Source organism: Bufo gargarizans, chromosome 9 (assembly GCF_014858855.1).
Source record: "Bufo gargarizans isolate SCDJY-AF-19 chromosome 9, ASM1485885v1, whole genome shotgun sequence".
Lineage (NCBI taxonomy): Eukaryota > Metazoa > Chordata > Amphibia > Anura > Bufonidae > Bufo > Bufo gargarizans.
In genome coordinates this window covers 1,038,082-1,049,687 of record NC_058088.1, presented here as the reverse complement: position 1 = coordinate 1,049,687, position 11,606 = coordinate 1,038,082, and the positions used below count along the sequence as shown (strand labels likewise).

At 41.5% G+C, this 11,606-nt stretch overlaps 1 protein-coding gene across 1 annotated transcript in view; it reads right to left on the bottom strand.

Annotated features, from left to right (window-relative positions):
- Positions 1 to 6,412, bottom strand: part of LOC122946025 (cytochrome P450 2A13-like) — a 20,981-nt gene extending 14,569 nt beyond the window's left edge. The window contains exons 1-4 of the mRNA XM_044305314.1: positions 6,213 to 6,412; positions 5,111 to 5,273; positions 2,949 to 3,098; positions 883 to 1,043 (exon numbers count right to left, since the gene is read on the bottom strand). Of these exons, the coding sequence (XP_044161249.1) occupies positions 883 to 1,043; positions 2,949 to 3,098; positions 5,111 to 5,273; positions 6,213 to 6,392 (654 nt within the window). The 5' untranslated portion in view covers positions 6,393 to 6,412. The remainder of the gene's footprint in view (positions 1 to 882; positions 1,044 to 2,948; positions 3,099 to 5,110; positions 5,274 to 6,212) is intronic.
- Between the last annotated feature and the right edge of the window lie 5,194 nt (positions 6,413 to 11,606).

Genomic DNA, 11,606 nt, shown 5'->3' with positions numbered 1-11,606 from the left:
ACCCGGTAGCCTATTCCCTTGCGCTTCCTCCTGGCATGCGGATCTCCAACGTGTTTCATGTCTCCCTGTTGAAGCCATTGGTGTGTAATCGTTTCACTTCCTCGGTTCCTCGGCCCCGTCCGGTCCAAGTGGGCAATCGTGAGGAATATGAGGTGAGCAGTATCCTGGACTCACGCCTGGTCCGCGGTCGGTTGCAGTTTTTGGTCCATTGGCGTGGTTATGGTCCAGACGAGCGTTCCTGGGTTCCCTCCGCAGATGTCCATGCTCCTGCTTTGCTCCGAGCCTTCCACGCACGCTTCCCTCAGAAACCGTTCCTTACTCCGCGGAGGAGGGGCCCTTGAGGGGGAGGTACTGTCATGGTCTTACCTTCTTACTGTTCTCCTTCGTTTGACATGTGCTGGCGGCCATCTTGGTTTCTGGGTTTCTTGTAGCCTCCCACCCTGCGGCTTCTCCTTCCCACTGGGAGGAGCTGGATGCCTAGCTCATATATATAGAAGGTCTGTGGCTTCAGTTCCTTGCTTGGTCCTCCTGTGTTCACATGCTTCTAAGACTGCTGCTGCTTCTGGTTCCTGATCCTGGCCTCGTCTGACTACCCCGTTGGTTCCTGATCCTGGCTTCGTCTGACTACCCTCCTGGTTCCTGACCTCTGTCTACGCAAGACCCTGCTTCGGTTTAGCCATCCGTTTGGACTTTTGCTACAGCTTGATTTTCAATAAAGCCTTCTTATTTCCACTTATCTCTTGTTGTACGTCTGGTTCATGGTTCCATGACACTGTGCCTGGAAATATGAAATGGACAGATGGTAGGCAGACATTTCCAGAGTGTAAATTCTGGTTGATTACATTGCACCCATATACCTGTTAGACAGTTTGTAACGTTTACCTGCCCTGAACGGGTGTTGAACAACTGGAGAAGATTGTGAAGACATAATAAGAGATTCAAAAACTTTTCATCTTCATAGTCAAATCTTTCACCAAACACAACGGAGCAAATGACATTAGAAACAGCAGATCGTAATATATATGTTGGGTCAATTGGAGCATCTGTTGGCAAAAAGAAAAAAAGTGGTCAATTATTGCTTTAAATGGGTACGCTTATCTCAGTCATTTATGGCTTATCCACAAGATATGCTATGATTATATGATAGGTATGGGTCATATCTGTCTACAGAACGCAGGGCCGTCTTTAATGCGGGGCAAAAGGGGCAGCTGCCCCGGGCCCAGTTGCTCCTGGGGGGCCCAAGGCAGCTGCCTCTTGAGCCCTGCTGGCCACTGCCCACAATGACATCGTAAAATAACTTGGCTCCGCCGGCTCTGTGTCCCGAAAACTACTGTCAGATATATTCTTGGCTCTGGAGAGAGGGAGAAAGTCAGTGTCAGAGGAGGCTTATCTTCCCACTAACAAACTACCGTAGCAGGCAGGCCGGCAGCGTAACGTCACTCACTCCGTCACGCGCCTGCTTCATTAATAAAGTGGGAGGAGCAAGCACGTGACGGAGTGAGTGACGTTACGCTGCCGGCCTGCCTGCTATGGGAGTTTGTTAGTGGGAAGATAAGCCTCCTCTGACACTGACTTTCTCCCTCTCTCCAGAGCCAAGAATGTATATGTATGAGATGAGCACTCGGCCAACAAATCATGTGTATGGTGACCTTTAGACACAGCTTTGACTCGAGTACCAGGTGAATATATAGTGGTCAGATAGAGTCCAGAATGATATAGAGAGGTCAGAAGGACAATTGAGCCTACAAGGACAATACTAGAGGTGTCCATTTCCACACTGTAAGTAGCAGGGAAGATGCATCTGGAAGATTTCTGACAGCAGCAGATGATTCTTCTCCCCTGAGCTATGTCAGGAGCAGCCGTCTCTTGGTAGGGCATGTACTGCTATGAAGTCTCCTCATGTGCCTGTTTAACCTGTTCATTATTACAGGAGTCACTGTAATCTGCTGACTGCCTATTAGTTCAGAGCCATTTATCTCCACAAACATCAAGAAGAAGTTCTTCAGCACCCAAGCAGGAGTCCTTTATAACAACAGACACAATGGAAAGTGATTGTGTGTCCTGCAGCGACTAGTGAGATGTCTGGTGTCACTCCCAGAACTTCACGGCTAGAAGAAGATGGATCCCTTTATGCCTCATGTATGATGTCAAGTAAGGCCGACTCAGCATGACTGCTGTATAGTCAACACCTTGGAGTATGTTCACACTGAGTTTTTTGCATCAGAATCTGCGTGGAAAATCTGCTTCCTATTCATTTCAATGGGTATCTGCGCTGTTTAAATGATACCTTCTTTCAGCATGCTGCTAAAAATTGGACGGCTGAAAAATCCACTTATTGGACGTCTAACTCTGTCAAAACCATGCACATTTTGAAATCCGCATCCAAAATCAGCGTAAATAGATAGCTGTCAGCCAAACCAGCGATTCTCCCGATTTCCCAAAACACACACATGCACAGCTTGGTCCAGTAATGGGAAGGCGGGATCCAGGGGGCCCAAGTAAATACTTGCCCAGGGTCCAATCAATATTAAAGATGGCCCTGACAGAACGGGGCCCCGTTGCCCCGATTTGGGAATGGAGAGGTGTTTGTGCTTGTGCGGCTCTCTCCGTTCATTTTAATAGCAATTCCAAAATTAGCCAAGTCCATCTGCTCCGCTATTTTTGAAAGTACAGTACCACTGAGTTGTTGGCATTTCTATGGGTCCACAAAAAAATAAAAATAATCACCCGTGTGTTGTTCGCATTCGTATATACGTCCTACAAATTTTAGAAGGTGTCCTATTGTCTGTTTTTGCGGACAGGAATGTCCATTAATATTTATAGGACTGAGAAAAATTATTCAGATTGCACACGGAAGGTTTCCCTATTTTGTGGATCTGTGCTTTTGCAGGAGGCCTAATATGTATGGCCTGAGTGTTAGAGACAGATATCTTTGGAACTTCACCCACCTTTATCCTTCATAAATTTCTCTGAAAGACACTGGGCTTCTTCTTGGATTCTTTCTTCAATGCTCCTCTTTCCCATTCCAAAATTTCTCAACGTTGTCAGAGAAAAACGACGAAGAATTTTCCACCTTTCCCCACTGCTTGCAATGACCCCTATAAGTAAAAATAAATAAAAGTAAGGGAGTATACTATATTTTTTTACCAAATAAAACCAGATACCGAAGCAGAGTCTCTTTTTTTATTATAATCTGTTCATATTTTATGATGGTAGATTTATTTAATTTCCTGTACATGATTATAAGGCGGCCATCTTGCCTGAACTGCTTTTAACAGCATTTAGAGACATGCTTTACAGCAGTCATTAAGTCTGCAGAGTCAATACATAAGACATGTTTATTGTCGTCTATAGGAACATTTTCTCGCCATGATGTGTGCAGAGGTCACTGTACAAAGATGGAAGTTCATAAGCTTTGATGTCACCGATTGCGACTGATGGATACCGTTTTATCTGTATATAGGTGTTTTTTGTCTTTGTAATACTGCCTTTGATTACAGTAGGAAATGACTATTGTAAAGTCATCTCTATAAAGTATCAGTTTATCATAAGGCTTAGGAACCATACATTTCTTATGTAATAATGGACAAATGGCCCTTTTTCAAAGGATGCAGCCAACAGCATTATGTGCATGGAGGGTATCAGACTCTCCCCATACAAAGATGACATATACGGTAAAAGGGTCAGGCAAATTCATTTTTCACTCAAGCTTTTCTTCCTAGAGATAAACTGCATAAGAGGTGTAAAGAAGCATTCTTCTCCTCTATCCCCATTAACAACATATAAACACATATACGCAATGTGTATGTGGGAAATGGAAAAATGGCTCTTGGATAACCAGACAGCTTTCGTAGCCAGCGAAAAAACTGCAAGATTTGAACATTTATTTTAAATATGTATAAAAAAATTTAATCGCATAGGGAGAGACGTGACAAGCACTATTCGCTAGGGACAGTGTTGCTGAAAATGATCAATATGACAATATTGGAGTGCAGGGGGAGTGTAGGGAGACTGCAAGGGGAGTGTAGGGAGACTACAGAGAGAGTGCAGGGAGACTTATTCTATACAGTTTTATTTATTTATTCCAACATTTACTTATTCTTACATCAGCTGTAAACTAAGACATATAATTCAATACCAATAAGATGGAAGCCTTTATTATTCCACTGCCAGTGTGCCAACCAATACTATCCAGTCTGCACCTCTTAAGGAGGTGAGGTTTTAATGATGACCATCCTAATTTTTTGCTGGCTTTACTTCTTCCAAATCATCCTTCAAAATTTTCATGTCCTCGAAAAGTTTGCAACAAGCAGAGAGAGGAGGAGCTCGATGTTCCTGGTGACATATTCTTATTGATATTAGATGATGTCGTAAAGTAGGAAAAGCAGATGCCAGAAGAAGGGCTCCCACTTGTAGGTAAGGAAAGTGCAGTGGTTGGAGAAGTGGGTATGTCAGAGCTGATTAATATTCAGTGTTTAATGTCAAATAACCTGCAGGTGATTGCAGGCCAGAACAGCAATAATATGCATATTGTCCCCCCACCTAACCAGTCAAACCCCATACTAGCAACGGCCCCTGTTTAAAGGTGCATTAAAGGTGCTGCGGCCATTAACAATGAAGAAGAACTATACAGTGCGGTCTTCATTATTAAATGAAAGGCAGCTGTGGGCTAATTGGCCGTGCTGTTCTTCACTGCAGCATGGCCGCAACCTGTCCGCAGCAAAGCAGCTCCGTGTGGCTGTACCCTAAGGCAGAGTGGTCTGGGTATACCTAATTTATAGGGATTTGCGACAAATTAATTTGTAACAAATAGAATTTTTGGTGAACTTCTGTGAAGTTGCCGAATTGAATTCTTCAAAACTTTGCTCATCTCTACTAGTAGGTTGGTTCAGCGGGTTCACATTAAGGCCTCTTTCACACATACCACACTTACTGTGAGAGAAGTATACCTTGATAGCATTATACACTATGATGACCCTCCCCCATCTGTCAAATATTATAGGTATCATTAGAGATGTACAGTATGTACCTCTGTAAAGTAATATACTGTAGAATAATTGACATTGAAATAAATAAAAACTTATTTTATTCTTTTACTTTACCATCTTACCAAAATCTTTAGAAAAAAATTCTCCAGCTCCTGTGTCTCCCCTGTCACTAAAAGCATCGCTGCGGTCCACCAATGCTTCCTTCACAGCATCGTACCCAATCAGTACTATTGTCCGAAGATTGGCTATGTAGAGGGTATAGACAGGTCCATATGTCTCACTCAGCTAGACAGACATCGAAAACATAAAAAATGCTAAATTTAACACTTGTTACTGTTTTCATATGAGAGTATTACGGGTCTGTACAGGAGATGTACACGTAGAAATGATGATCCTGTCCATTAGGATCAAGAACACCGGAACCTCACCTAAAAGGACTTATGTAGGAATTGCTTTCATTTCTGGATCTCATGAGACTGGGATATGATTTCTGCACAGGTTAGTAATAAACCATCAGGTTGTTAATACAGGGGAAAGGGTAGCATTTTAGTACTTTCCTTTAGTATCTAGAGAGGAGAGCAGCTACAAAGAACACCTCTCTGGAGAACTCAACAGGTCAAGGCATTGCATTTAGCTAATTCTTTTCAGTGGTCACCATGTAATACTTTATTTCCCCTGTGGTGGTGCTACAGGCACATCGAACATTTGCTGCTGGCTTTACATAACAGCTGATTGCTGATGCTTCATGCAGTGGGGGCACACCGTCATCTACTCACTGTCACGGGATCCTTCTAACAAAACTATGTTGTCGAAAGTAGATGACCCTTTAATTTTTCACAGAGAAACCTATGTTATAATTTCCTCTGTACACATTTTTATATATACTGCACATAATTTCCTTAACATCAGGTATCTCCCATTTTAGGCAGGATTGATTTCATAACACAACAGGACGGCAGTCCGTGCATCAAATTCCTCTTTTACTCTGGATTTATCAGCAGGATATAGGCTGCTGTAGATGGTATCTTGAGCATCAGATACAGACTGTCATAAAATATCTTGTATATGATGATGGACTTGAAGAGCATCTGCGGGGATTATTAATTCCCTAAGGCTTCCCTTGTCTATTGCTGGATCATCCTGACTTCCTGAAGAGATTTATGGTGGGAATTAATATGGAACCCATGTCCTACTTAGGGTAAAATAGAAGGTAAGTGTACATACCTTAACTAAAGACTGTGGTAGTTCTGAGGTGCTTAGCTGAAGGACGTTCCCCAAGCCTGGTAGAGGTGTAGGTCCTGGAGGTAGGTTCTTCTGTTTTATTCTACTCCACCATTTAATGAGATAAATTAGGAGGGTGATTCCTGTAGCCAGGAGAAGAGTCGAAGCAATGTTCAGAGCCATCCTGCGCCCCTGTGGTCACAGCTGTGGCTGTACTATTGTACTATGTCCCTCTGTATTTATACATGACTAGGAGCATGGCAGCAATCCAGATAACATGTGATCTTTGAGGCCATGCAGGGTGTGCTGGTGTAGATTACAACTCTATTGCATGATATATTGTAAATACTAGCATATTAAGCAAGATTTATTTAAAGGGAGTTTCACTGGGGATTTGTTCCATTAAGCGAAGCATAATCTCTGGTAGGCTCTTTCAGAGGGAATTAAAATTATGCCTTTCTTTTTTCCATCCACCGCTACATTTGCAAGAAAGAACCTTTGAAATCAATAAGTGGACTGAGGGAAGACTCTCTAACCGATCGGTGCAACCATCTTCATCACTATTTTGTTGAAGCCTTACCTGGTTTTCGCCAATAAACAGGGCTTACAAAAGAAATCAGCCAGCACTCACTCTCTTTGCACGCCGCACGGGATAGGAAGCGATCACCACGTGTAATCAAGGAAAAATCCCAGCAGTCGTGTCTTGAATATTCGTGATGTTTTATTGCATCAAATCAAAAAATTCCTCAATCCAGGACGCGTTTCGGCAAGCATGCCTTTATCAACGGATACAGATATACTAAAATAACCAGGTATATATAATAGGATAACTCCTCCCCTTATGACATCATGACCACCTCCGATCCACTCAACAGGTGGTGGAAGGGGTGGGCAAACGAACAAAGTATCAATCCATGTATCAGAAGCTGACAAACAAAGTACATGTCTCAAACTATGTTTCAAAGTGCATAAAAAAAATATATATGTATAACAGACCATATTTTCAGGTGTATGTGATCCCTCAATGGATAATGGATGTCTGAAAAATAATAAAAATATAATAAATCACATATCCAATATGCATAATCTCATAATCCCTGTTGAGGCCCCCCGGATGCAAAGCATCCAACATATGAATCCAATAGGCCTCTCTACGTAATAACAGTTTCTTCATGTCCCCTCCTCTTCTAGGTCTTTTATCCTGTTCCAATACCTGGAACCTAAGCTGGGCTACCCCATGTTTGCACTGATCAAAATGAAATTGAATAGGTAACATCAAATTCTTTGTTCTGATAGTAGATTTATGTTTCACAATACGATCCCTAATTGTTTGTGTGGTCTCTCCAATATATAATAAACCGCAGGGACATTTTATCAAATAGATCAATTAGTGGATTCACACGTAAAAAAACCTTCAATTGAAAAAGGTTGCCCACTATGTGGATGATAGAATGTAGAACCTCTAATTATATGGGAACATTGAGAACAGTGCAAACATGGGAAGGTGCCCTTACGTTGAGTAGCTAACACCATTTGTTTTAATGTCTTTTTGTACTCCCAATGTCAGAGTGCACAAGTTTGTCCCTATTACTGGAATTCCTTTTGTTACATATCAAGGGAGGATTCTTAAACTCTTCAATCATGGGATATGCCTTCTCCAACAGATGCCAATGTCTACATATGATATTATCCAGTTTCTGGTTATAGGGATGAAACTTGTGCACAAGTGCCACTTTAGGCGATTTAATTGTCCCTAGTTTATCAGGATTATCAAATTCCCTTCTTGTTTTACTCAAAATCAAAGGAGGGTAACCCCTTTCCTCAAATCTATAAGTCATCTCTTAATCCTGGTAAATTGTATATCTGGATCGGACACAATTCTCTGCACACGTTGATATTGGGATTTGGGAATAGCCCTCTTAAGTGCTGGAGGATGGGTGCCTTGAAAAATGAAGAATACTGTTCCTATCAGTATCCTTTCTAAAAGATCAGTAAGTTATAATACCATATTGGTCCTTATTCACCATGGTGTCAAGAAAGCTCACTTTACGATTGTCACAGGCTAATGTAAATTGTAACCCTTCATGTGCATGGTTCAAGTGATCAAGGAAGGACAATAGGGTCTCATGTGGCCCCGCCCATATGCAAAAAATGTCATCAATAAATCTGTTCCAAACTAGGACATTATTCTGATACCAACTTAGTATTATATACATGTAAGTCCTCAAAGTCTGACATATACGCATTTGCATAGGGCAGGGCCACATTCGAACCCATCGCGGTCCCATGCCGCTGCAGGTAGAAGTCATCTTCAAACATGAAGTAATTTTCGTATAACACAAGTTTTAAAAGGTGTAGAAAAAATTCTTCCTTTATGTATTTACTTCTACCAAGCAGTGATCTAACCGCTTCAATACCTGTTACATGGTCAATAGAGGTATATAAACTAACCACGTCAATAGTTACCAAGAGACTATCAGGAGGAACGGATTTTAAACTGGCAATTGTATTGAGAAAATGTTGTGTGTCGGACAGAAAAGATTTAGTATCTTTAATTAAAGGAGTCAATGCCTTTTCCAATACAATTGCCAGGGGTGATAATATTGACCCTACAGAGGCCACAATGGGTGAATTAAGGGTGAATTAAGGTCTTATGCACCTTGGGAAGAACATAAAAAAATGGGGTTATAGGTGTATGATTAACCAAAAAGGTATGTAATTTCCCATCAATAACCCCTAAGGATAAGAAATGGCTTGCTGTTTGCACAATTTTTTCTTTGATTCGAAAAACTGGGTCACTTGATAGTTTTCCATAAGTATTTCTATCAGAAAGATGACGCATTACTTCTGCGACATATTTTCCTCTGTCCATCAGGACAATCGCACCTCCTTTATCAGCCGGCTTTAGAATAAGATCTTTATCCTCCATTAATGATCGAATAGTCATTTTCTCTCACATTATATGAAAAACGTAGTTCACCCCTCTTTATAGAATCCATCTGACTCTGTATCTCTTGCTGACTAATTGAACGTAAGTCTCAATAGGATGGTAAACCTTTGGGGGCATAAAGTGACTTTTATTCTTCAAACCTAGGTCAACCAGGTGTAGGCCGGAATGTCCCTCCTCATCCCCATGCACACGGTGCGGTTTTTCATCAGATTCCACAAAATGTGCCTTGCGTCTCAATTTACGGAAAAAATAATTAAGTTCAATATCAAACTGAAAGGAATCAAATGGAGTAGATGGACTAAAAGAAAGCCCTTTTTGTAGAGCTTTCATTTGTTCAACATTAAGACTCCTGGAAGACAAGTTACACAAGAGACGTGCTCTTACCTGAGAGCGCGTCTGGATCGCTTGACTCAGTCCCATCCCTTCACCTGCGGCCTGCGCGCCTCACGCGCCTCCTCCTCCACTCAGACGCCGACTGCCCCTCCGAGAAAAAGAGCGAGTCTCCTGTGGTTCTGCGTATTCGTTTCCCGAACTGGAGGTATATGACCCTGGTTTTGTTGGTCTCCTGTAGCCTGACTTCTGGCAGGATGACGTGTCTTGCCATTTGTATACTTTATTTAAATGGTAATCTTCGCTATTGCATAGGAACTTAGATCTTTTTCTGTCTTCCGTCTCCTTCTTATGTTGCAATATATGAGTCCACTGAATCCTTCAGTTGCCGAAAGTCTTCGGGTGTAATTGAATCTCTAAGTTGTTGTTCGGTGGCAGAAATTTGTGCTTGTATTTCTCCCACTGCGATCTGTATACGATTGATAGTCAGCAACATAAGATCATAGGAACATTTATAAATGTTGGACGCAAATGCACTCTGAGCATCCTCGGGATCCTCTTCACCTTATGGTATTCCGCCAATGTTATGGCATGTAACTCATATGATGTAAGTCGTCTGAGTTCATGTTCCGAGTGAAGCTTCTTAAATTCACTGATAGGGATATTCAAAAAATCTGAGGTCGACGTCACTTGTGAAAGAATCCTTTCAGCGTGAGCATTATCAAAACTTAAGGTCATAGAAGTGGTCATCTGAAGGGGTGCTCGTACCCCCAGGAGTAATTCACAAAAGAAATCAGCTGGCATTCACTCTCTTTGCACGCCGCACGGGATAGGAAGCAATCTCCACGTGTAATCAAAGAAAAATCCCAGCAGTCGTGTCTGGAATATTCGTGATGCTTTATTGCATCAAATCAAAAAAATTTCCTCAATCCAGGACACGTTTTGGCAAGCATGCCTTTATCAACGGATACAGATATACTAAAGTAACAGGTATATATAATAGTATAACTCCTCCCCTTATGACATCATGACCACCTCCGATCCACTCAACAGGTGGTGGAAGGGGTGGGCAAACGAACAAAGTATCAATCCATGTATCAGAAGCTGACAAACAAAGTACATGTCTCAAACTATGTTTCAAAGTGCATCAAAAAACATATATATATATATATAACAGACCATATTTTCAGGTGTATGTGATCCCTTAATGGATAATGGATGTCTGAAAAATAATACAAATATGAATAAATCACATATCAAATATGCATAATCTCATATTCCCTGTTGAGACCCCTCGGATGCAAAGTATCCAACATATGGATCCAATAGGCCTCTCTACGTAATAACAGTTTCTTCATGTCCCCTCCTCTCCTAGGTCTTTTAACCTGTTCCAATACCTGGAACCTAAGCTGGGCTATCCCATGTTTGCACTGATCAAACATTTTATCATCCACATAGTGGGCGACCTTTTTCAATTGTTTTTTTACGTGTGAATCCACTAATGTGATCTATTTGATAAAATGTCCCTGCGGTCTGTTATATATTGGAGAGACCGCACAAACAATTAGCGATCGTATTGGGAAACATAAATCTACTATCAGAACAGAGAATTTGATGTTACCTATTCCATTTAATTTTGATCAGTGCAAACATGGAATAGCCCAGCTTAGGTTCCAGGTATTGGAACAGGTTAAAAGAGAGAGGCCTATTGGATCTATATGTTGGATACTTTGCATCTCAACAGGGTTTATGAGATTATGCATATTTGATATGTGATTTATTCATATTTTTATCATTTTTCAGACATCCATTATCCATTGAGGGATCACATACGCCTGAAAATATGGTCTGTTATATATATATATATATATGTTTTTTGATGCACTTTGAAACATAGTTTGAGACATGTACTTTGTTTGTCAGCTTCTGATACATGGATTGATACTTTGTTCGTTTACCCACCCCTTCCACCACCTGTTGAGTGAAGAGAAGTGCGCTACACCTTAAGTGGAGCGTGTGGACTGCTGGGGGCGCACGAGACAACCAAGCAAGGACCGTGTTTTAATTTCTGCAGTATTCCATTTATTCGTAAGACAACGCGTTTCGGGGTAAAGTCC